The 27,349-nt window shown below is 41.5% G+C and overlaps 1 protein-coding gene across 2 annotated transcripts; it reads right to left on the bottom strand.

Annotated features, from left to right (window-relative positions):
- Positions 1-3: 3 nt before the first annotated feature.
- On the bottom strand, positions 4-27,349 carry braf (B-Raf proto-oncogene, serine/threonine kinase). Of its 2 annotated transcripts, XM_023418717.2 has the most exons (20): positions 27,194-27,349; positions 16,830-16,931; positions 16,427-16,714; positions 14,667-14,770; positions 13,750-13,852; positions 13,488-13,636; positions 12,518-12,637; positions 12,196-12,355; positions 10,868-10,907; positions 10,068-10,187; positions 7,676-7,812; positions 7,476-7,593; positions 6,651-6,735; positions 6,295-6,471; positions 6,129-6,175; positions 5,013-5,131; positions 4,663-4,794; positions 3,815-3,949; positions 2,358-2,511; positions 4-595 (listed from the first exon to the last, which is right to left on the bottom strand). In XM_023418717.2, exons 1-20 carry the CDS (start codon positions 27,347-27,349, stop codon positions 573-575), a joined length of 2,469 nt encoding a protein of 822 aa, XP_023274485.1. In that variant the 3' UTR covers positions 4-572. The 2 variants fall into 2 exon arrangements, with proteins under 2 accessions (XP_023274485.1, XP_023274486.1); XM_023418718.2 differs by lacking the exon at positions 10,068-10,187.

Below are 27,349 nucleotides of genomic sequence, written 5' to 3' on the forward strand. Positions count from 1 at the left end.
TAACCCTTGCTGAGTGACCTCCAGTTTTTCCTGGGAACAGGCTAATGTCTGACCTTTCATCATCTCAAGCGTCAGATGGGAGGCTGCTTCTCCTTCTTACGGGGCCCCGTTCTGCCGTCACTCAAAGTTGCAGTTCAGCGGCCCAGCTGATTAACCAGCCTCCCTCCTCGCCTGCGTAGGAAACGGCGAGATGAGCGGCGGCGCCCAGAGCCTCGACTTCTCCTGACGTTTCTCATCCGTCTCCCCTTCCTTTCCCTCCAGCAGGCAAGAAAACTGTTTTGGTATGGATATTTTTTTTTTCCTTTTTGTGTCACTCAAGTTGCTTCTTTTTTTTTTTTTTTTTTTTTTTTTGTCTTCCCTAATTCAGTTTTGTCTGTTGCTGTGGCTGTTTGCCTGCTGGACAGCTTTTGGTTGCCTCCAGTGAGGCTGCCTTCTTCAGGTTGATAAGAGGAAGAAAACAGCCCGTTCTTTGAAGCTAATTTTTCATTTTTTTCAGTAATGAATGAATCCACCGCAGGGACACGAGACTTTTTGAGAAGTGACGAGGGATGGGCTGGTGGGATCTGCAGCACTTATTTGAATGCTGAAAACTCCCCTGAAAGATAAGACATGGAGAAAATGAGCGTGTAAGCCCTGATGCAGCAGCCATAGTAATGTCAACCATCAGGTTTGGCGTCTTTTCATCACATTTTACCTCGACCAATTCAACTGTGGAAGTGGAAATGGATTTATTTGTTTCGTTATTCGTGTATAATTATATTATTTCAGCCTGGCATATTTCCCAATAAATGGCTTTTGTGAGACTCTGTAACAAAAGACGAAGCATTACAAGCAGCGCCAATGGTAAGAAATGGTAAACACTTCCTGGTCTCCTAAGTGGGCGTGGTCATGATTGTTTGTTCATGTCAAATCATAGTTATTGTAATGTGTGAAATTCATCAACTTTTATAAATGAGTTATAAATATTATAAATGAGCTATTATTTATAACTGTTAAAAAGGATCCTGATAGTAACTCATTAATAAATGATGATGTGATATGTTTACACTTTACAATAAGGTTCCCTTTTGCAGGTGCTGACCGGATGTCAAGGTACACAATACTGCGCATGAATCTGACTCCTGAAACTTTTTGACCATTAAGATGCGGACACTGGTTAAGCACTTTACTTATATGTGATGAAGCAGCAGCTACAAACACTGATGCTGGAGAAAACAAAGAAAGCTCAGTCACTAATGAGATATGAGGCTGAACAGTTCAGATACATGTGGGCTCACTATTTGGCAAGCAACAGGTCACTGTTGCCCTCTAAGGTGTTATAATAGTTTATAAATGATTTATAAAGTGTAAACAGCTAATTAATAAACTAGTTATAAACCATTCATACATCCTTATTGTTAATTGGTACCAATCTTTCTATTCAGATTTATTCTGGTTTAGGACACGGATGAACGAGAAGCTGGAACAAAAAGGTCTCTGAAATCTTCAGTGGGGTTATGCTGACCATAAAAAAGTGTCAGGAAGTTTAATTTAATTTTAACACGGTCTAAGTTTAAAAAAAACACAGAATCCTTAGTCGTAGAAATTTAGCATTTAAATTCAATAATTTTTAACCATTACATTTCCTTCTGTTTGTGTTACTACCAATATTTTTCCATCTTGGCCCCCAGATAAGCTTATAAACCACTGTGGGATGCTCCGACTGCATTGGATTACAACACAATTATCAGTTTTATTGAGAAAGTTTCAGAGATTTTCTCTCCATTCATTTGAATAATTCCAACTTTACCATTTATTTTTGTCCAGTGCTATTTTACTGTCAGTGGAAGACTTCCTGTACAGATGTTTCACATTAAAAGTCTTCCAGCAGCTCAAAGGGCATAACCCCACCACTCTCTCTGGAGGGTTCTGTTTATTTGACAGAACCTGACTGGGACGCACTTGTTGGTCAGTGCCCAATTATGATTTTTAAAGTAAAAAAAAAAATAAGTGCGTCCCAGCCAGGTTCATCACTTTTTATTGTCCCTCCTTATGTTGTGAATTTTTTGCAGCTCAGGGGTTGTCAGATTGATGAAGATGTTTTCTGATTTTGTTTGCATGCGTTTTCTTAGGTTGTAGCGCTTTGAGCTCTCAGGGCCACCGTAGATTTTCCATACAACACCGCCACTAACTGTTTAACAGAGCTAGTATTTATTGCTGGATGACGTTACTCTAAAGGGCTTTCTCTACAATCTGCATTTTTCCTGATACAGCAGGAACCTTTAGTGTAAAGAAATACTTGTTAACTGACGCCGCTGTTGACGATACGAGTTTGTCACCGGTGCTGTTAAGACAGATGTTTGTGTTTATGAACTCACCATAGCCACCGGCCTGGATGGGGGTCTTGGGTGAGGCGCAGGCGTACAAGCTGAAGTCCTCCGTCTGAAAGCCGGCCCGGTTTAACGAAGGCTCCGAGGCGCTGCGGTGGATTTTGGGTAACGAGCGAGCCAGCAGCTCAATGGACGCCAAGATCTGACAGAATACACAGATACAGCCGCAGACTCATCAGTCAGAATCAGTTCGAACAAAACCGAGAAAAATGTTGAGCTCTTTACTGAATCAAAGCCTGTTAAATTCCTGAGTGGAGCAGAGCAAAGCATAGGTGTGCTTGTGCGTAAGAATATGGTAGTTCAACAGTTGAGAAAATATAGTTCCAAAGGAAAGGGTAGTTTGATTAAAAAAATAATTATTCAGCGTATACTTAAACTGGTATTAGCTTTTTCCTGTGGGAATGTTAAGAGGCTAAATTACACTTACATATATGATTTTAAATAAATAAAAACCTGACATAATCAAACAATAGATGGAGATCAAATTTAACACATTAAGTTTCACACTAAACCAACCAAATAATATATATGCACACAAACATATAACATTACAATATCAATCAGGTTGACAACCTAAATAAGATAAAGGGTAAAATAAATAAATAAGAAACCAAAACAAAGGCAAAATAATTCAGATTCGTCATTACATAATTAACAATTCTACTGCAGGTAGTAACACACTGACTATAGATAACTACAGTTCGTCAAATAACGCAAACTATCACTTTAACAGTGATAGGGGAAGGAAAAGCGGTTGAAATTAATTAATAAATGATGATGATCTCAGTTAAAGAGAAAATCGAAGCAGCAGAGTGATGAGTCTGACAGGACTCTGTTGCTGGACTGATGAAATTAGTGCTTAGAGAAACAGGATGACAATGCCTCTGTTCGTGGGGTGAATGGTTTGACACCAAATGAGGGAACATCTTTTGCAAGAACGGTGTTGTAGAGTTTCAGAGACCTGTAGAATCAATGCCAACACATTCCTAAGACACTTTATGTTGGTTTTTCCTTTAGTTTCCTGTCTGTATATTATACTTAATTTATGAAGAGGTAAACATAGAAGAAAGGCGGCATGTCTTACTAGCATCTGATAAAAATCTACAGTGTATTCAGACCCAAGACAGTGGGTTCTAACTTTCCTTGATGTTATTTATATGGAGTTATCAACGGCTCGTGTAAATGGGGTTAAAGAGGTGAATGTAAATATGTGGCTCTCTAGCCTAAATACACAGTATACTCAAACACAGTGACAGTTAGAAATTAAGGCTTGTTTCTAATACAAAGCTATTTAAAATAAATAGCTAGTTCTCTCTGCTGTTGAGGTCGAGAAAGAGGATTTATAATATTCAATCAGCTGTGGTGCCCTCTTGTCTTTAATGTAGCCAATCATACGCATCTTTCGCCTTCCCAATGAAATAACAGCATCAACGTCTGTTTCTCACCTGAGGGAAGAGAGGTCGCTCCTCTCTCTTCTTCTTCAGGCAGTCGGCCATCAGTCTCTTCATGGCCTTCGGACAGTTGCTGCGCACCTTACTGAGGTCAGGAGACAGGTAACCTCGACCCACCATAAATATGATCTGTGGGTAGAGAAGATATGAGTCGTTAGAATATTTAAACAGAGATTTTCTCACTTCTACTGGAGCCCGAATGTTAATGTTATGAAATGTGACTGGACTGTGCCACGATAGAACTTTTCCAAGGTTTTCTTTGTCGATTATTATTAAGAGAATTGATTGAATTGAATTGAATTAAAACATATTATATTATAATTAAGTGCCTTTGAATGATGCATGGATAAATATCATTTTGTTTCCTTATAATGAAAGATAAATTAGATTTTAAACTGTGTCTGACTGAGGCTCAAACATGTGGCTGAGTCTCTCTGATGTTTCCTCCTCTAACCATCTTCATACTCTGCTCTTTCACCTGTCCACCTGGAGCAAGCAGGTGGTGGGCGGGGCATAAGGCCTTATCCAGATTTGTCAACCAGGAAATAAGAGCAGATGAGCTAGAGGAACTTTAATTAGTGACTTGGAAGGTATATATTTGATATTTGGACAGAATCAGGCTAGCTGTTACCCTCTGCTTCCGGTCTTTGTGCTAAGCTAGGCTAACCATATCCTGACTCCAGCTCTTTCCTGAACATAATACTGATTTCCGTCTGAGCGTCTCACTCTCTGTTGACCTTTTTTCTTTGATTATCATAACTTAGGTTAGAAGATGCTTTATCACTGATGACAAAACATGATGGATTTGGTGGCAAGCGGTGTGATTTACTGAGTCCTCTCACCTGGTCTCTGTTGTTGATGTTGGAGTAGGGCAGAGCTCCTGACATGAGCTCGTACAGCACGATGCCAAAGGCATAGACGTCTGACTGGAAGCTGTAGGGATTCTTGTCCTGCAGCCGGATCACCTCTGGAGCCTAAGACCAGCATAAGTCACACGGACTGTCACATGACCCAACGAAAACTACACACTTCTTCTAGCTGCCGGCTCCAGTGCAGGGAACACACACCCTTTTTAATGTAGCCACTATTATTACTAAATATTATATTATTACTGCTTTAAGAATTTAATTATAAATTAACTATAATTATTACAATTGGTAAACTGGTAAAATAAAAACTTAAGGTCACTGACCATCCACAGTATCGAGCCGGACAGCTGTTCAAACTGGTGGGAGCCACTCCAGCGGGACTTGACTGTAGCCAGGCCAAAGTCACCGATCTTCACCGTCAGATCCTCGTGGAGGAAAATATCTGGGAGGAGAGGAGGTCATGGAAACAGTACTGTGTTCTACGGATGGAGGTTATATTTTCAAGTCGGGGGGGTGCTGGGGGGACAGGCAAATATACATTCGGTCACACTCACACATATCCTTCGTTGGCAGGTGGGAGATAGGAAAATGTTAGCACCTATAAAAGTAAAAATACTTACTCATAATACATAGTGTGTATAAAAAAAGAAGAAAATCACTTGAGCATATGTATGTAAAACGACATCTATGTAACAGTTGATGACTGAGCATATGTAACATATGGGTGTTTCATCTCTGGCAACAGCTGATCAGTGCTGGTGTCAGCTCTCACGTCTCAGGTGATGTCTAAACACTGTGCCCACCAATGGTATAGTTTGGTTAAGTTTGTTTGAGCTTGTTAAAACTAAGTTACGTGATAAACAAGTGTCTCTCCTGAGATACTGTAAATGCACCAGGATGAGTGAGGTTTTGAAAACATAATACTATGAGGGAGAGAGCGGAGGAGACCGAGTAAAACAAAGAAATTAAAAATATAATCCGTCTATCCACAAACTAGACGACCTAGCAAACGGTCCTAAGATGTCAGTAGACAGTTTTTCCTTTGTCTGTGGGTGATTTTTTAATGTAGGATGTCTGCTTGACTTGTGTAATCTGAAGCGCCCGTGGGGGCTCCTATTCTGTGCTAGACTGAACTGTGACCGGGACAGATCAGAGTTCGTTTGTGTACACGCCTTGTTGCAAATAAACCTGCACCGACTGAAATGCTCAGAATCCGTGTGTGCTAAATGAGTCCTCGTCTACGGTTGATTTTAATTCACCTGTGCAGAGGGTTTCTGTGGAACCTCAAGCAGTCGGAATGGGGACCTGATTTAGTTTAAGTTGTGAGAGGTGCAGCTTTAAAACCAGAGGTTTGCTGAGATCCAAGAAAAAAACGCAACACAAGAACAGAATTATCTTGGCCGAAAGATTGCTTTAGTAAAATGCTTCAAAAAGGATACTGTTGCTCTTCAGATCTCTATGGATGATTGATTTGGCATGCAGGTAACTGAGGAAGAAGAGAAAAGTTATTAGAGGACTACACACACACACACACACACACCATCTGACTGCTTTTGCTTTTTTTTTTTTTTTCCGGGGGGGAGGGAGGGGGAGACGACGACTCACTCCATGCCCTGAGCGGTCTGCCGGGCGATGTCGATCAGCTTGATCATCTCAAACTTGGTCTCGATGATGTGCAGGTGGTGGTACAGACTGGAGCCTTCACACCACTGGGTCACTATGGCCAGCTGAGGCTTGGTGGTGTAGCCCATGAACAGCAGGATGTTCACATGACGCGTTTTCCTTGGTGGAAACACACACACACACACACAGAGGTTGATGAAAATACACAAGTGCAGATGTTTTGATGGCTTTGTTAAAAAGGAGGATATTTCAGTAATATGATATTCATTTGCAGTGCAGTATAAAGAGGTGCAAAGTGCACAGGTTTTCCTGATTTAAGAGCAGGTGGCTGAAGTTACCTGAGGACTCCCACTTCATTCTTGAAGGCCTGAAGCTGCTGTGGCGTGGGAGCAGTGACATTCAACATCTTCACTGCCACATCACCTGAGAGGAGAGGGAAGGCCTTTCAGGATCCGCGGGAACCAAGTTATGTTTTACTACTGTAAAAGCTGCACACTGCTACATGAGGCCACAATGCGACTGTGGGTCAGGCTCACACTGACTGGGCGTCCACATACTGTACTTGACTAAATATAAGCCTGTATATAAATATACATTGAATCTGTGAACGTAAAACAACCTGACTTTTGAAATTCCTAGACAGGGAAACCATTGTTTTATATTCAGGCAAATACTGACAAAATTCAAATGATAGGCCTGGTTGGTTTGGCTACACCTGTGGTTCCAGGTGGCAGCAGGTGGACTTTTTCTTACAGTCAACAAATCCAATAAACGAGCAAATCCAACAATGTCTTAGTCCAATTTTTGGACACTTTCTGACTTCCCTACCCTGTCTGCGACCCTCAGCTCAAAGCCCATTGGTTCTATTGAATATGTAATACATAGTTTATTTATTTTTTAAGAAAGGCTGGTCACTGTAGTTTTTACGATACATTACTCAGATAGAGGACATAGTACATCTGTTTGGGACTATTTTTAACATTGGGTGGTCTGTGGACTGTGTATGTGGGATTGAGTCAAAATAAAGTGTGTGTGTTCATGGTGGTGTGACTCAATGTGTTTTTTTAATTAAAAAAAAAAAAGCTCCCACTAGGATTTAAATAGTTTTCTTTTCTTTTTCCTTTTTTGCTGGTCGGATAGTAAGTGTGTGCTGCTGTTCTTACCATGCCACTTTCCCTTGAAGACAGTTCCAAAAGATCCAGAGCCTATCCTCTGACCCAGAGTGATCTGACCCTCAGGGATTTCCCAGTCATCACTGGAGTCCCTTCTCCCCAGGGTTTTCTGTTTTACAAGGCACAGTCAGCACAAACACAAACACACACACACACTGAACTGCAGAAAAAAAAAAACTGTAATCTCTCACCATCTTATTGCGGTCCTCAGACGAGGATGACGACTTGCGCTCCCTCTGTTGGCATGGTGACTTCTGTGGGACCTTGACGTTGGTCAGAGAGCCAGGTAAAGAAGCAGGTGGTGTGGCCGACAGCCCTGTGGTGGAGCCTGGAGTGGGATCATGGATGAAAAGAAGAGAAACAATAAAAGAAAAGGGAGTGAGAAACATGTCAAAAGAAGATGAGATGAAGCAGAAGAGTAAAGAAAGAGAAAGTTTGAGGCAAGGACAGGGACTGAGGCATCTGTATCAGTTGTGTGTGTTTGGTCACATGCACAGAGGAGAGGTGGGGGGGGGGTGCTTTGTTGGATGGCAGTTAATGGTTTAACAATCTAGACATCACAAAACCATCACAGTTATTAGTTACCTCTGTCAGAATTACAAGGATGTTATGATGTCTAAGAGGAAGCTCATTTTAAACTGTTGCCAATAAATATGGAAGAAAAAAAAAGAGTACATCACAGAAATTGGTCCAGGACATGCTTAACACAAAGACTGGAAGCAGAGGCAAACTAGTAGCCTTGCTCCATCAAGAATAGTAATATATGTCTTCCAAAATCAACGTCTTGAATCTGTGAAATTTTGAAATCCATGTAAACAACTTTAAAGGTTCTGTAAACAAGATTTTAAACAATAAAGTAGCAGCAAAGAACTAATTTGTGTGTAAAGATATAGTAGATCTTCTCTTTTCCTTGTTTTGGCAGCCGGTCTGGTAGAACATGCATATTTAGTGCATGTACGTGTGCATGTTAGTGAATGTGAGTCCCTCCTTTTCCCTCCTGTCCGTTGGTCCTCCCCACGTTTATAAAAACAAAGGCCCCGCCCACAGGTGAGATGGCACAGTGCAGTACGCAGCGTTCAGGTGAAAGTGACCTTCAAGAATTTCCTCCACTGAAGAAGAAACCATGTTTTCAGCTATAAAGACCTCAGACAAAGAAAGAGATGAGACCAGAGCAAAGGTGGACTGGACATGGGGACTAATGGCTCAAATCCCGGTCAGCTGGTGGCCCATCAAAACATCCATAAAGTTTTAAAAGTTTTTACCAGCTCCGTCAGTGTCATTACCGTCTCTGTCAGTATCTAGCTCCGTCAGTGTCTGTACCGGCTCCATCTGTGTTTTTACTGGTTCCATTAGTGTCTTTACTGAGTCTGTCAATGTTTTTACCAGCTCCATTACTGTCTTTACCGGCTCCGTCAGTGTCAACCGGTCCCACCAAATAAGTCCAAGGCTGAATTTCTTTCCCAGTCCGACCGTGGAGCCAATAATGAGATGGAGAGCCCTACAAGCTGCTAAAGGCTCCAGCTTGACTCAGAACTGTTTTTTCTTCTCCTTGATGTGTAAGTGACTTGATGGTTCACAATGTTACATGTCTGTTTTCATTAGTGACCAGCTACAGAATGTGTTCGGCAAATGTTGCTATCACTAGCCGGCTTACTGCCAGCATTGCTGTAGCATATCACAACAATGTTAGCGTGGGCTAATGGTTGTGGCTGGATTGTTTATTGTTGACTCTTGTGTACGCCATGTAACTCTATTCCGTTGTGCTTCTTGTTATAAATAAATAGAGCAATATTTCAAAGTTATCATTCTCTTTCAATATTACACAGTAATGTTCAGAATGTTATTATATAAATAAACATGACATTTCTGTATCTGGCTTGGTTTGAGTTTGAATTATTTCATCTGAGACTACTGATGTAGAAGCCTTTGTGATGATGTTTGGTATAAACATATCTTGTTTAAAACTATGCAGGCCATAAACACAGGGCTGGAGTTTAATTTATACACCATCATTGCAATTCAATTAAAAAAAAAAAAAACACAATTTTTCTCAAATTGTTCTCAGAAAACTTTTTTGGTGAACTGTGAACTTACCTATTAAAGGCTTCAGGATATGCTTATTATGTTAATTTACGCAGCCATCTACATGAATGTAGTTATGTTTGTGCTTTCATACTGGTAAAAATTTAATTCTAATGCATTTTAAAAGTGGATAAGCCTGGAATCATACTATCATTTACTATTGTGCTATCATGAAATTGATCTTAACACCTGGTGATTAGTTCATCACAAGAGTTAACTAATAATTGAACAAAGGAGCATTTTTTTAGCAGTGAAACCACCATCCATAGAATAAGAAGTGTCACATCAGAGTAGTGGTGAGATCTGTGTGTAGTCGGTGTAGTGTCAGGTGTGTGGCAGAGAGAGCATGTGAGGAAGAAGAAAGAGGGGGGGTACACACAGTGGATGTTGTGGATGGGACACACGTGTGGGGGGGGGTTGGTGTGTGGGGAGGATGGGTGGTGGGATGGGTTGGGGGGGTTGCAGGTTGAAAGACACAGGTACACACGGAGGCCTAACTACCTCGGAAAACAGGCTCGGGCTCAAAATCAAACACTATGTCATTGGGGTAGGAGTATAGGAGGGGGCTTGAGGTCCGTGTTCGGTGCTTCCTCAAGCAGCGGGCGGGGTGGGTCGGGGGGGCTGCAGGGCAAAGAGAGACAGACAGACCATCACTGCTACTCACCCTGCCCCTCTCACCTCTAACTACTGTCCAAGGATACAGCTGAGCTCCTGAATAGAGAGCCCTCCTACCACACTACAGTTAGCACGTTAGCTCAGCACTGTTTCAAATTTATATTCATCTATAATAAATCTCAGTCTTTAACATTTTGGGAAATTTTCTTTTATAAGAGTGAGATGTTCAGATGGATATCAGTCTTGTGCAGTCAGTAGTAACAGTAAGTTAAGCTTAGCATAAAGACTGGAAGCAGGGGAATCAGCTGGCTCTTTACATCACTGAGACCACAGCATACCTCTGATTTACTGTCAAACTTCTTTGTGATTTTATTTCCACTAAACTTTTGTAATGAAGTTGAAAAGATTCATTAGTTATACGTGTGTTCCTCCTGATCTGGCAGAGCAACTCTAAGTAAGACTGGAAGAAGGAAAAAATCAAGTTGGCTGAAGAAGTGGAAGTTCTGTTCTTCCCAAAAAAACTGACCCACAGATCTGAAAAGTGACTGGTTGCAGGGCTAAACAGAACCGACTCAACTCCTCGGGTCTGAACTCCACACACACACAAAAGACCAAGAGCACGCAGACGGAGGATGGTGGGAAAAAAGCCACAGAATGAGCCTGAAGTCTGCTACTGTGATCCTTACCTCCGTCTGACCTTGGTAAGCCCTGATCTCGAATCAGGTCCTGAAAAGAAGGAAGAAAGAAAATAAATAATAAGAACACTGTTAAAAAAATAACCGACACACAATTTACTGTACATTTACCATAGTACCAAGTACTGAGGTTGTTTGGTGTAGATGCAACTTTAACGGTAGTGACGTTACGTGAGATACATCGAGTGTGTGTCGAGTACAGCTGCGCTTTTCCGGTAAAGCGCTCACTGATGCCTGTATCATTTTAGATGTATGACGTAACTGACGACATGTGAAGCCTCGCATCTCGTCTGTACCACGTGACTGCTTTTGGTGGTGGTTCGAGTTAATAATATATTACATTAGACCTCACTGACTGGTTGTATTTGCAATGGATCCAACCAAGGAAAACCAAGACTTATCCAGTTTGATGACACTTTTATCTTATTTCTTCCAATAAAAGTAAAAGTTTAATAGTGTACAGTTATTATAGATACTTTATGTTTATTGACATATATTTTTTATAGCACATATATCAATTGCTTTCACAACAATTACTGTAAAGGTAACATTTGTATTTGCCTAAATTACATTCTGGCCTGTAGATGTCGCTCTGTTCACATGACGCATCAAGAAATGAACCTTTTCTCGAACCACTTTGCTGGAATGGTTCAGTGCTTCATGAAGCGTAACCGTACTCTTATCGGTACTTTTTGTTATTTTGTAAGAAAAAACTAAAGAATTAAGAACAGAATTAATATTGCTTTATTTTCTAATATGTAATCAATTAACATTCTTGAGTAGAAAAACTTCTCAATTGGTTTTTAGTCAACTGACGACACCTAGAGACGACGCAGGAATTGGTTTGCGGTTTGCCAGACACATGAAAACAACCCAAACTGAATTACACAGCATGGACACGTGGGCCTTATTGTAAACAATAACACACCCACGTGTATGCAATTAAATAAGTGGACATAAAACCCATGTGCAAAATGATGCAATACATAACAATGGCAGCTTTGGACTTAGAGGAAAGAACGAATGCTGCAAATAACGGTTAGTGAGAGACCACGCAAAATTTTTTTGGTCCATGATGATGATGATGAGTGGCTTATCAGCCGTTTCAAACTTCCTAAAGCAAACCTCTAGGTCCAGCTTTGGAGATGACTGCATGTTTTTTTTTTGTTGGTTAGCTTGTCATCTCTGGCTAAAGACTAGAAATCAGTGAAATCATCTGCTGTTTGGCTGTAGTGAAACCTGCAGAGTCATGGTGGCCAATCATAGTTAATGATGTAGAAGCACACATGAATCAGTCGCTCCGGGGAGGACAGACTCACATCGATGTTGACAGGCTCAATGGTGTTAATATGGACGTTGGGGGCGGAGGACGAACGGTCCCGCTGGCCAAACTGGTTGCGGTGGTCCTCCTCATTGGGCCGGAAACTGGGCGGGATGGGTATGGACTTGGACGGGGACACAGTGGTGTGACATATAGACCTGGAGAGAGGAAATTTTTTGGTGAAAAGTAGTTAAAAAAAAAAGACTTCAATAGATATATCTCTGCACAAAAAACCGTTTGGATGTTGACGACTAGCAAAGCAGTTTAGGAGAAGAATGACTCCTCTTATTCCACTGAGCAGGTGAAGGTGGAGGACTCACCCGGTGGAGTCAGATGGGGGGAGTGATGGACAGGCCTCAGACACAGGAGTGGTTCCCTCTGAGGACACCTCCTCCTGGGTGAACGGGTGATGCTCAAAGAACTTGGACACGAGCAACAAGCTGCAGAACACACATCATTAAGGTTATTTATTACTTATTTACTCATTCCCAACTCTTATTATTACTTAGAATTGGATCATGAAAAACTAGATAGACAAAAAGAATAAAGTCATGTGAGTATCACCACATGATTACACAACCAATCGATTAGCTTAGTCCTTTAGCTTCTCCTTTAAGCCTTTCTGTGACAGTCTGTGCCTTCAGTGCTGGTAAAACACACTGGTTAGCTCTCCAGCCAATCAGAGAGCTTGTTACATCCCATGGCCGATTGGGATTGTTTAGCCTGGTTTTACCAGGTTTATTTAATGAGAGTTTTATGCTGTTTTTGTAAATCCGTTTTTTAAATCTGAAGTATTGATGGATTAATCGTTCATTTATAAATTCCTTTGAAAATTCCTATTTTTAATGCCTATTAAAATATGAAATTATGGAAATGCTTTATCACTTTTCCTGTGACATCCCTGGACCTCCATAACATTCAGGGTTGAGCCAAAGGCAAGTCAGTGCAACAATGACTATTCAAAACAAAATGTCTGTTAACTACACCTTCCCTACACCTATCTGCCCCCATTAAATCAAACCAAGGCTGGAAACAGGCTTATGTTGCTCGACATGTACAATAACTACATGGTGTGCCTACAATAACTAGAAGGTAGTGGTACTAAGTTATAAGTAAATGTAAGGGTCCATTACAAGCACTGCTATCATATATATATATACAGTACATACATCTATTTTATAATAACCGAAGTCCAAAATCATAACAGAAACTCCTCTGCTGCTACATTTTACAGTAGGTTCAGTCCCAGACTGGAGAAAGCCAGTGGTCTCTCAACTCTGTGTGACTTACTCTAGCTGGTCATAGTTGACACACATGAGAGGGACCTCAGTGCTGCAGCGCTGGTGGAACTTGTATCCACAGGTCTGACAGCGGAAACCCTGGAACAGCAGCTTTCTGCAGAAGTCGCAGAAGGCCAGTGTGAAGAAGGTCTTCCTCACCTGTCAATCAAACAGACACACAAACGTACAATCAGGTAAGATAATCAGCACATAATGTTTCCTGTCTGTCATGTGAGCCATGATGCTTGAGATTGTTGTCTGACGGTGCTTACAAAGTTGTGTGTGGTGAGCGGCACGTTCTCCAATACTTCTACATGTAGCTCTTCTCCTGTCAGCCAGGAGATGTCTGTGTCCCAGCCAATGGGCTTCTTCTCTCTGAAACAGGAAGTTAATGTTCCACTGATTTACATAGTATGATTATGACATAATATAGTTTTTCCCCCTCATCAATCTACACTCAATTCTCCAACAGCAAAGCAAGAATTATAATACTCTATTATAAGTTGCTAAACTTTTTGCAAATGTATTATAAAGGAACTTAAATATCACATTGACATAAGTATTCAGACACGTTGCTATGACACTTGATGTTACTACATCCAGATTGGAGTCCACCTGAGCACAGTGGTCTCCATCATTCTTAAATGGAAGAAGTTTGGAACAACCAGGACTCTTCTAGAGATGGACGCCCAGACTAAGTGAGAAATGGGAGAAGGGTCTTGGTAAAAGAGCTGACCAATAACCTTATGGTCACTCTGACTGAGCTCCAGAGATCCCGGAACAGCGCTAAACTCCAGAGAACAGCAGCTTTCAGAAATTCATAAAATCAGTCCTAAAGCTTACTCTCATAGAAAATATGAACATGAACCATTTGTGTGAAATTTTACCATAATTGCTGAAGTCTTGAGCGTTTTGTGAGTTCACTGTGTCCTTGACATTTAACCTTTAGCCACCAAAATCTAATCAGTCTGTCCTTGAGTCCAAGTGAATGTCTGTGCCAAATTTGAGGAAGTTCCATTAACACAGACAGACAACCGTGATAACAATATGCCCGTAGTCCTGACTGTCGCCAGCTGAACAGGTGGAATGCGTAACAAACAGTGTTACTTGACGCTAGTGTGTGGTCAAGATACAGCAGAAGAATGCGTATTAGTTAGTCCCCTCTACAGTAGGTTAGTGACAGACTTACCCATCCTGTATCCTGTACACTGCACAGCACTCTGGGATGAGGCCTCGCATCATCAGAGCTTTCTTCAGTGAGTCTCTCACAGTCATCCCACAGCGGGCCGGGACCTGCGCACAGAACAACAGTCACTGACCCGACACGGTACACCAACGGGAGACTAACAGCAGAAAGCAAATGAGCTGAGACAACCACACCAACTTGATGTACTGCAAAGACGGAGGAAGAATGATCTGAGCAGCCGTTTGCGTTGGTGATCACGGTTTCAGGCCTGGTAGCCGGGTTTTTAATCTGCAGCTTCCCGCTGTGGAGCTCATCAAAGTGAAAGGGGGTCAACTACATTCACTAGACCAGAGAGACACAAAAGACGCCTCCTGGTGGTTGTCTGCCTCCTCCACTCAGACTAGTTTCAGGTTACATCCCTGTTTATCCAGAGTCATAGAAAATATAATATATTGTGTGAGGTCTTGAGTAACGGCTACGAAAGTTCTGTCAAGGCATTACTGACATATTATGTCCATGAGAATGGGACGGATGTAGGGACAACTTGAAAACAATATGCCTCATGTCTGACTTTCAAAAAAAAGTTCCTGTAAATAGACAAAAAGAAACTAACGACACCCTGTGCAGAGCCTCAGCTCCAAGAAGAATCTGAACTCACTGCACCACTCATCCTTAACATTAGGGCTGTTAACACTTTTGATTTCGTCAGTCTGATCCACAAGGAAAAACTCTTGCGCAGAGACTTTGTCTAACTGCCAAATAACCAGGGGTGTGTTAAATATGAAAATCGCTTTTCAGCAGTCAGCAATGTTTCTGATTACAATATATGTTCACTCTCCAAGTTGCAAATATTGTGGAAGCCCTTAAAGAGGAAGTTTTGGTATTTTTCAACCTGGCCATTGTGACTCTATGGGTTATGCTAAACTTTGCACTTACAATTTCTGCTGTAGACATTCAAACAAACAGAGACTTGTGCACTAATGTACATGAGTGCGAGCACAAGTTAACACTGGCCAGTGTTTTTAGTCATCTCACACCATATTCTAAGTGGTTGGTTTGTAAACACGGGTTGTAGCAGCAGTGACATTGTCAGAGTTTTTAAAGCAGCACATGCCGCTGCACATCTGAAAGCCAGATTTCGTCTTCAGAGCTCAACTGATAAACTGGCTGATTTCATCACAGATATGAGTTTGGTGTATGCAGGAAATGTCAGCACAGAAATGTCAGAGGTCATTCAGAAACAGTTTTCGAAATTGAAACGTGTCCCACGGTGAACACTCTCTAAAAGTCTGCAACTTTAAAATGTATAACTCAATACAAATGTTGGTCAAATCAAAACATATACTTTTTATAGAGAGGTTGGCCTGAGAAACCCAGTATCAGTCAGACTTTAGTCTTCTTATAAATACAGTATTTAAGTATCTATTGCTTTTACTCTAAATGAGGCATTTTGGAAACTAAGTGCATGCTTTCGGTTGGTTGATGTGCTAACAAAAAATGAAAGACATTGGCCTCATCCAATCGGCAACCTCCAGGGCTGAAAAATGAAAACCCTGAAGTGAATGAAAATCCCTCCCAACATGTCTGATGTTATTGCACATTGAGGCAAACATTTCTGTAGCCTGTGTAATTTCCAAGGTGGAGCAACACTTAAAACACAATAAATGTGTTTTTGGTGTCTTATAATCTTGGGAAATCAAAATCTCAAACCTTAAAAATCATGATCACAACACGTGTATCCTCTGAGAAGACGTCAGACATACCACTGTTCTCTGTTTGTTGGGCAGGAAGACCCTAACGATGGGTTTCTGGGGGGAGCGAGGGTTGGCTCGGCTGGCGTCAGTGGGGGTCTGCAGGACAGCCAAGGTGTTGGGGGCTGAGGGAAAGGCCTGCGCCCCCCCTCCGACCCCACAGCCTCCCATCTTGACCTCCAGAAGGGCTGGCATTGGAGAAGGAGAGCAGGAGAAGTCTGTACCATTCCCCATGGCCTCCAGCAGCTGCTGCTCCCTCTGCTGCAGGGCGTCTAGTTTACTGGTGTACTCCTCATAGGCCTGGTAGGGACAACACACCAGAGAGCCTTCACTCAACAGCTTCAAAGCCTCAAGTGACAAACACAAGATTTATTTTCTGGAAAGTTATATTTACTAAAAGCCAAAACACTCTTACCTCTAGATATATGGAGGGAGGATTGTGTTCTCCTCCAAACTTGTCCAGTAGAGCCTCTAAGTGTTCTTGTGTCAACTTTATCATCTGTTTGATATTCCATATCTGTGAGGGAAACACACCAAACAATGTTAAGGAGTTGATATCTCTCAGTAACTGAACAACAACCTGAGTCTGAGGTCTAGAGAATGAATCTCCCATGACTTCATGGAAAACTACAGGTTGGACATTGTTTTTAATGACTTGTGAACCTACAGAGGTGATAACCTGGGGTGGACAGTAATGAAGTATATTTACTAGAGTACTGTACTTAAATATATTTTTGAGTATCTGTACTTTATTTTAGTATTATTTCTTTTGGAAACTTCTGAATTTTACTCCACTACACTTAAAGACAAATATTGTACATTTGACTCCACATTTAAAATGAAGTACTCGATTCTTCAGTGGAGATTCTTCACCAGAGCACCGTGGCATTATCTTAAGTCCATGTTCGAATATTTAGAAATAAAGAAAATCTAATCTTTTTAAATGTTTGCTGTGATTACCACTACCAAACCTCATCACTTCCTAAAAAAAAAAAAAGGAAATACTAAAACCTTTTGTTGATTTAATTGTGTTTTTATGACCATTTCTTTCAGATTTGTATAATATCATCTTTTTATTCTACAGGTTCTACAGTCAGTCAGTAGGTTATTTCAGGCATTAGCAATAACACAACAATGAGTTGACATAGAAAATGTGCTTTTGAACACTTCAGTATTTTTAAAATCAAGTCCTCCAGTACTTTAACTCTGTTTTTCCAATCAGAAAAAATCTGACTGAACAACTTTCACTTGTATTGGAGTCTATTCGACCAACGGGAAATGGGTGGAGGCTGCTGGAGAAGGACTCAACTGAGCGTGCTCTGTAGGCTCAAAACTGTGGAAGCACGAGGAAGCAAGGAATACAAACATTTTTCTGCTGCATCATCATCATCTTTGAACACGGTATCCACTTCAGTGTTTCCCCACTGCGTATATTCACCAGTGACACACCCCCACTGCCAAATTATGCACTTTCACATGGTTTATTATTATTCATAACAAAACGTAACCAGCACCAACTTGTGCTTTCTTAACTGTGCGTATGTGCTTGGTTCTAGTATGAAAACGAAGGGGACTCAAACAAACACTTGCACACACACTGACGAGACGGGTCTAGCTGTCCAACATAGGCGGTTTAGAGTGTGTGCAGCAGGTGGCCTCTACGGTGACATGCCAGACCTACCGACCTCTCCTAACAGAAAGTCATTTACTTAGCTAACTTCTTCAGCATAGAGTAGAAGAAACATGAAACAGAAGCACGAGTTCCAGAACTGAACAAAGTGAACATTTCTGAATGGCCATGGCAGAGTGAGCTCTATTAAGCCGTCTAGTGCAACTCACAGTATATGAAACTTACCCTTATGCTCATGGCTGGGTTGATGTCTAAAAAAAAAAAAAAAAATTCTTATCAAATTTAATCTGTAGACCTTTTAGTATAAATAGTAGTAAAGCCGTATCGTAAATAGCCTATTCTCTCCCACCGTTGCTCAATGTATTACACAGTGTATTTTGAGAGCCATTGATTTACACTATTCTTTTGCCCTACTTTTCATCTTGTTGATTATCAGACATTGCATTTACCCTGTATTAGTTAGTAAATACAGTTCCTTATTTAAACCCAGTCACTATCCTGTTCAGCCATTGAATTGAAAGGTCACAGCTTCTGACATTAGACCGATTGGGCTCATTCATTTGTAATTGATTAGGCTAATAAATAAAAAAATCAAACGAAAGGTTCCTCCCAAAAAGGGGGAGGTGGTGCCTTAACGCTGGTGCCCCAGATGTGGCCTTTGTTACTCTACATAGTGCAATGCCCATCAAGCTGGAGCGTGACCTTTGATGTCATCAGTGACACCTCAAAGGGTTGTGTGTCAATTCAAAAGACAAGATGGTTACCATGCACGCAACAGCAAGCGTGCTCTAAAATAAATGGAAGAATTATAACAAATCCACTTCCTTGGGTCCTCAGCAATACACTCGCCAAGTTTGAGGTCGATCGATGAGCAGTTGTCGAGAAAATTAAAGTACAGACAGACAGAGAGTCCTCCATTTGGACTAGTGCAGCACCTGCGCAACATGAGCCTGTCAGTGGCATGACAGGATTTCATAACCGAGATCACCAAGATGCCAATGTTTGTTTTTGATGTCTGGAGATGCCAGATAATAATGAAGAAAGATGTTAAAATGTGAGTTTTTAGGTAAAACGTAACATGTCATTTTCAGTATTGTCTGAGTCACATGGCCCATCAATATCTGTACTGTATTCAGAGCATAACAAGATATTTGAGGCTGACATAAAGTAACGTTAACCGTGATACACAGCAAGGCTAGTTACATACTCCCCTACCAACACACACACACACACACAGGAGGAGCTCTCAGTGCTAGCACATCTACAACACAGATATCCCCACAGTGACCCTATCAAAGCTCCATCAGTTTCAATGCTTTCCAGCAAAGACACAGAGTCTGACAGCAGCTTCTCTTGGCTGCTGAGCCGACTACCAGCTCTTCCTCGTGTCTTTCCTATTACATCATACACTGCGTAGCCACGAGGCCATGCCTCCCCCTCCTTTTTAAATATGCTGGAAAACAGGCTTCAAGCAGAATTTGAATGTGTAGTTACCCTTTCAAAAGGGGGCTTCTCTTAGGTAAATATAACAGGTTGCAGCAAGGTGGTACAAGTGGTGCAACATCATGTAACAACAACAGTGAGCCAACAGTTTCAATTACTATAGGATTCTATTGACCATTAAAACAGTGCAAACTAGGGCTTGATAATAAATGTCATTTTGACTCACTCCTCTCTCAGTCTTATATGACAATGATTTTGTGTGAGAGAGATGGAAAAGTAACATGTCAAAAGAAAACACTTGACGAACCACAAAATCTAGAACAAAATTGTAGATTCTTTAGTTAATTAATCGGTTAGTCTGTTAAAGGACCAGTGTATTGGATCTAGGGGATCTATTGGCAGAAATGGAATATAATTATGTTTTCATTTGTGTATTTCACCTGAAACTATGAATGGTTGTATTTTCATTAGCTTTGAATGAGCCTTTCACATCTACACAGTGAGCAGACGGAGCCCGCCATGTTTCTACAGTAGCAGTCTATGGATGGTGTTTCACGTTTTTACACGATACCTTAAGGCCACCCTAGGGTTCTCCTACAAGCTTGGAAAGGGAAGGGCGAATGGAGGGGTATTCAGTTGGTTGCTATTGGAAACCTCAGCAGTAGATATCCAATAAAAGTTGAATTTAGGGGAACTGGACTTGGTCTTTTCACCACTCATCCAAGAGGCTTCTTCAGTATTGACTGTCCGGTGAGGAGAACCAGATATTTAGCCTACGTGGGATCGTTATCAAGGCCACTACTGTCATTTGGTTTGTTAGTGTTCCTGGTGACTGACTGTTGTTGGGAGTCGTAGACATCCTCCTCTGTTGAATTATAGTTTCTCTGCTTTGACACAGATGGCATCCTTTACTCTTTTCAAACCACCTGTCCTACTCATCTAAAATATTAACATAGTTGTCATCAAAGGAGTGTCCTGGCCTGAGGAGCTGTCCGCCCTCTGTTGAGCCATGCATTTATTTAGTGATTGTTTTGTTTCCTCAATATATAGGTTTGTGCTTTTCTTGTTAAATTGAACTAGATTGCTTCTCTGGGTGCATGATCTTTTGGATCCACCAATTTTTGTCTTAATGTGTTGCTGGGTCTGACAAACACAGGGATGTGATGCTTGTTTTAGATCCTCCTGAGTTTCTAAGATACTCCAGGCACGTATGGAATGACAATGTTGCTGCTGTTTTTTATAAAGGTCCAGTTGTGGTATCCAAGCTTTAAGTGCATCCTTCAGGTGTTTGTGCTCCTTCTCTTGGGCCTGGACTTGTTGACACATCACAGTGTTGCAGGATTCTTATAACTCCTAGTTCGTGTTCCCGTGGGTGGTGAGAGTCAAAGAGTAGGTACTGGTCTGTGTGTGGGGGTTTCCTGTGTACTCTTCAATTTGTACGACAAAGTCCATAAAAGGCAAGCTGTTGTTTCTAACATCCTCTCATGTGAACTTGATGTTTTTGTCCACTGGGTTAATGTGTCCTGTGAAGGCTTGCACTTCCTGGGTTTTAATTTCTCAGCTCATTGCTGTTCCTTCTGGAAGAGTTCAGGGGCCCACTTTCTACTTGCTCCATTTAGAGGTTGGCGGGAGATGTGTTTTTGTCTATAAAACCCCCGTTGTACTGGAAATAGGTAGTGGTCAGGCCAGAGGTCCAGCAGTTTGCATATCTGGTCTGGGTTGAGGTTGGTTCTATTATGAATTGTGCTGTCATGTAACAGGCATTGCTCTACAGTTTCCAACACCTCCATAGTTTGTAAGCATGTGAACAATGAGGTCACGTCATAGGACACCATGATTTGATCTGGGACCAATTCAATCCTCAAACCTTGTTTACAAAGTCCATGGAGTTTTGAATATTGTAAAAAGTGAGTCATCAAAGGTGCTAAGATGGTAACTTTGTTATCAATGTTGCAGGTCACTCAGTTGATGCTGCTGATGAGGAGGAGGTTCCTTCTTTGTGAATCTTGGGGAGCCAACACATACATTGGATAGCTTCGCCTGGCTATGGGCGATTCTTCCTTCTGTAACTTCTGTAAACATTCTATTGCCTTCTTCTTGTAGCCACGGGTCGGGTCTCGCCCAAGTATTTCATATGTGTTGGTGTCACTGAGTAGTGTGGTGACCTTGGCATGTTAATCAGCTGTGTTTAGAACCACTATACATCTTCCCTTATCTGCCAGTAGGATGGGGATGTTTTGGTCTTTGCTTTGTGATTGGATAACCGTGACGTGGATGACTGAAAATTTTCACAGACTAGATGTCACAAATTCCTACACACTGGTCCATTAACAGAAAGTTAATGTAAAGTTGTTTTTGTCATTTTTCAATAAAAATGCAAAACATTCACTAGTTCTAGCTTCTCCAATGTGAGGATATACCGCTTTTCTTTGTTATCTTGTATGTGGCAGTGTATTGAACATCTTTTGGACTGGTTGGTTTTCTTTTTGGTTTTGAACTGGTGATAACATAATAAGCTGATTGTAGACAAACCCATGGGCTTTCAATAATGAAAATAATAATTAGTTAGTGCCCTAGAAAACACCTGACCTCTTTCAGAGCAGACCCTGTAAAAAGACCTGTCACATGCCCAGCACAGTGCTGTTACACCTGAAATGCAGCAGCTACACTGCATTCTGGGCCTGCAAGAGTGAGCTACAACCCTGAAATAAGTTTCAAAAACACATAATCGCTGATCGAAGCATCTCACCCAGAGGCTCAGACACTTATAGCAGCACCAACCCAGGGATGAGACGCAACAGATCTGTTTTTCCAGTTTGCTTACTCTCTTTCCCCTGCATCTCTGTGTGCGTGTGCTCTGCAACAGCACGTGACGACATTGCTTCCTGTAGTGTGTCCTCTCCGAGCAGAAAGACAAACTCGGCTGGCAGTGTGAAAGAAGTCAATTTGAAAAAATGCTAATTTTGGTGTAAAAAGGGTAAGAGAGAGGGCGAGAGAGAGAGAGAGAGAGGCTTCACACAGCTCTAAAATGAAATAAGATTTTACAAATAAGAGAAAAAATATAGAAAATCAATATAAGGTGGTCAATGTTGATATTGTGGCGTGCTGCCACAAATCAAATCAATGTAGGGGAAGACTGCTTTAAAAGCTTTTTGGCAAACTCCAAAGGGGTTGTCATGTACGTTTTACTCGAAGTGACTTCAATCTAGCCAGTCTACCATAAAGACCTGGCTGATGGAGAGCTGCTGAGATGGTCATCCTTCCAGCAGGTTCTACTGTCTCTGCAGAGGACTCTCAGCGCTTGATGCTTACTTTAATGTCAAGGAGCACATGAGTTGAAAAATGTAGGAATGCGTTAGTACTTTAGGGCTCAATGAAAATTTATCAAATAATGGGCTTTTCCTCAATCAAGGGACAAAATTATTAGACAAAATGATTAAATTTCTTTGAATATACTCTAGGTTTTTGATTAATTTTCATTTTAAAATTATTACTGTATTTGGTTAATAATAATGTAATCATTTTCACATACTTTAAAACCATGTAAGAGTATGAACTGTATGAATACATCTGTATTAAAGCAGTTTTAAAAAATCTGATTAGTCTGTTTTACACAAAAGGGATATCAAGCCCCCCGAGCTGATCCACTTCAAGTCTTCAGTTGTGAACACTTAGAGGCATCTGCTTGTTGAACTATTGTCTAGAGGGACTTTGCATTGTCAATACACGCAATCCACTCACGAGAATTGACACTGGTTCAATGCAATGACTGCGTTGTCATCATTGGGTTATCAACCTTTTTTTTTAAATTTTCAAATACCTTTTATTCATACAATACTCCTGAATACATTTTACAGTTCACACACATCTATGTTTAGTTGCAAATGCAAGTGAAACGCATGCACTGTTGTTGAGCTCTGTTAGAGTGACACCTCCCTGAACAAGGCTCTTCTTGCCTGGTTACTCAGTGGGCCAACTCCAGGAAGAGCCCTGGTGATTCCAAACACTGTGATCCTGGGAACAAAGTTTAGAAATGATTTTATACCCTCACCCTGATCTATGACTCACTATAGTTTTATCGTGGAGGTCTACAGAAATTTCCTTGGGACTTCATGTCTTAGTTTTTGTCCTTATAGGCAGTATGAACTGTGGGACATTATATACACGCAAATTGTGACCAATCAATTTAATTTTCCACAGGTGGACTTACACAGTCAAATTATGCACTTGACCACAGTTTGGAGTGCCACAGCAATAGGTCTGATTACTTTTGTAAATGAGAGATTTCAGCTTTGATTTTTGGCTGGTCTGCAACAGCATGGCCAGCCCTATGATTGTGAATGTCACTAACTGACTGACAGTGGAGTGCTGAGCAGCTACTCAGCATCTACTGAGCTGCTTTGGTTTCCCGGCTGCTCTGGAACTGCAGGGAAGAGGAGGAGCACTTCCAATACACTGAGCCTCGCCTCCATTACAGCAAATAAAGTACTTTCATTAGATGTATCATTATTACTAAAGGAGGCAGAGGAATAACTAAACATAAGACACACTGAGCAGAGAGAGCAGGAGAGAGAGAGAGAAGTAATCAGTAACAAGGCTTCACACTAACAACTATGACCAACTCTACATATCAAACAGAGGGAGCTAGACATAAAGACCTGCCTCCGTTACATTCAGGAGTTGAAATAAATAAAGACTAAACTATTGTAGATCCAGATGGAAGCTGTGCTCTGTGTGAGAGACTAATTAAAAAAGATAGTCTGTCTCGGGCCCCGGTGGTTCACCTGGTGGATCACATGACATTTGGGTTTAGTCCTTGCACAGTGGCCCTGATTCAAGTCCAGTCTGTGGCCCTTTGCTACATGTCTCTCTTTCTCTCTCCAATTTTCCCATCTCCCTCGCACTATGATTAAAATAAAAGGCAAAAAAATCATTTGTAAAAAAGAAAGATAGTCTGTCTTTTGTAACTTTCTGATCATGTTACAGTAAATACAGTTGAAATCACAGCTCAGTATTTCATTAATGTGTTTGGTGATTTTGTCACATGACGTTGCAGTTATGAAATCAGGATTTGAACATAGGTGGTCCAGACATATACTAGGAATAGATCGCGTCTTGTTAATAAATACACACACTGCAACACAAAGTGTGCAATAAGCGAAAAGTGAAGGGGTTTGAATACTTTCTGAAGCCACTATATGTCAACAAAAGCTGTTTTCTGTGCAATACCACCTCCAATAGATATTAGTCCTTAAGTTTAGAAGTGTTTCTCCTTCCATCCAGGCAGCAGCTGATAAGAAATCCCAGCCCTAAAGTTAATTCTGATTTTTTAATTGAGTAATTGTGACTCAACTTGATATGATATTGCTTGATATTACATGACGATGATATTTAGTTGACATATATTCAAAGTTAAAATAAAGCGGGAAGTTTACAGGCTGTTTACAGCCTGTGAAAACAAGGCTTTTGGCAAGTCTGAGAAAAAAGCATGCACAATGTCCTAGTCAACATGGTTCATCTTTTTTAAAGAAATTTATCAAAGAAGAAGTTGGTGTCACAAATTGGGGCTAGCAAAAGTAAATGGTACCACTGTCTTTTGAAGTCTGGCCATACTAAGAGCTAAAAGTCAGGATACGTCAGCCTCTGCAGCACAGGTGTGTCACAATTTCTTAATCTCTTTGTTGTGAGTCCCCCAACTTTATGGAAGTGCAATATTAAAATCACTAGAGTGCCTTTTAAATGTGTTTGAATTACATCAGCACTTCTATCATCAGCCCACTGGAGCTCTCTCATGTTTCTGAAGACAGACTAAAACCAAGATGCCATAGGTGTGGCCCATTGGCGATCACATCGACTATGGCCAACTGAAAACACTCACAAAAGAGTCGAGAATTAGCAATAGCTATAAACTCCTTATGCAACACTTCAGTTTCATACCCTGTTTTGAAACCATGTTAAATTGCGTTGTCCCTATCAAATAAATAAATAAACTAAACTTATTGGGGCTTTTTTTCCACTGCTGAATTTAAGGAACAATCAGAATCAGCACCTCTCTGAACTTAATTTATGCAAACCTTGTCCATCTGCCAATCCTGAGAAGTGCGCTGAGCAAACTGACAGACCACATACCTCCATTCAACATATACATGCTGTGTGCATGTGCGCACGTGATCCTCGCTCTTTTCCTTGCTCCTCTATCTTTATGTGCCGGGCCGGCTCACATCTCTGAGGGCTGACCTTTAACTTGAGTGTATAATTTGCTAAAACCGACAGTTGACTTAAAATCATTTTTAAATGTGCATTTCATTTTTTTTTTTTTTTACTGACTTTTGTTTTGATGCATGCAGCAAAACTAGGTTTTTGTGTGTGTAATAAGACACACACACTGAAAGACAGAGAGGAGGGAGGGAGGTCTCCATTCAGGAGCACCAAGCTGTTGCTGGAGACAAATTTACTGTTTTATGATCACTATATTGTCTGATAAAAATGAACCAAAACACAGTGTAATGATAGCAGCAGCAAGATCGGCTCTATTGACTTTTTGAAAGAGTGAAAGACCGGAGACGATCGGATCGTCTCTCTGCGAATGCTGGTGATGATGATAGACAATTGTCTAAACCTACCATGCCACAGTCAAGCTGACATGTTAACGAGGAAACTCTTAACTACTGGGGTGATGAGGATTTTTGCATTTTAAAATGAACTATGGCCAGAGGCCACATAAGTGCACACAATGAGACATCTGTCATTTTAGATATGGAACAGAAAACACGTCTTAATGTGGAGCTAGAACATCTGATTTCAGCAATAAGCATTATATATTATATACTTTTAAAATGCTGTTGTATCTGACTTGCAGCATCCTGCTAATGTGGTTTTGCCTGCTGTCATGGTCAAGCAGTGAGGCCTCTGATCTGCAGACTAGAGACAGATTTCCAGGCTAGGCTACATGGTCACCGTGCATTAAATGATGAGGACACAGCCTGGCTGATGGTTCCGCCTCTGTGTTGTGTGTTGTGTCTGTGTGTGTGTGTGTGTGTGTGTATGTGGAGGTGGGGGCGGTGATTGTAAAGCCTGTAATATAAATAAAAGTAACCTGTGTATCTGGATTGCACCCGCAAAAACACAGGCACGACTTGATGTAGCCTCCACCTCCACCATCATCATCATCATCACCCCTCTGAGGTGATGAACCTCTGAGGATTGGTGAAAATGAAACTTTGGACACATTACAATGTACAAGAATGCTTTAGAAAGCGGCGTAGTTGCGTCTTTGTTGTGTCAACAGCGTGTGTGTGTGTGTGTGTGTGTGTGTGTGTGTGTGTGTGTGTGTGTATGTGTGTGTGTGCTCTGTTGGCGCACCAGGCTGCAGCTGCAGCGAGCCTGGAAAATGAAGCCAGGAGCGAATGGAATAAAGCAGGCCCGAAATAAACACAGGCTCCGCGGAATAAAACCTTCCCCCTCCCGCTCACACTCGTCTGTCGCATTTTTCTGTTCATAGGAAGCCGAGGGATGTGAACGCATCGCACTCAAATGGATCCTTCGCATTTAGTCCATCGTCTTGCCCCCCTGCACCGCAGCCCCCACGATCCATGTTACAGCCGGTGTTTCCTGAAGATTTACATCCAATTACCTCCACTCGGAGCCCGTGTCCCCTGCTTAGCCTAGACACGCTACCCCGCCGCCGCCACCGCCGCAGCGCTTACCTCCTCATCCTGCGGACCTCCGGGGATCCCCGACGAGCAAGAGGAGTCCAGCCCAGCGCCCAGTTCCTCCAGGCCCCGCTCCCTGCCCGGCTCCCGCTCCGCGGTGTCTCCGTTAAAGACGGGCGGTGGGGACTCGGCGCTGCTCAACGCCGCCAT

The sequence above is a fragment of the Seriola lalandi genome, unplaced genomic scaffold, assembly GCF_002814215.2.
Source record: "Seriola lalandi dorsalis isolate HSWRI2012SDOR001 ecotype SW California unplaced genomic scaffold, Sedor1 jcf7180002054584, whole genome shotgun sequence".
Lineage (NCBI taxonomy): Eukaryota > Metazoa > Chordata > Actinopteri > Carangiformes > Carangidae > Seriola > Seriola lalandi.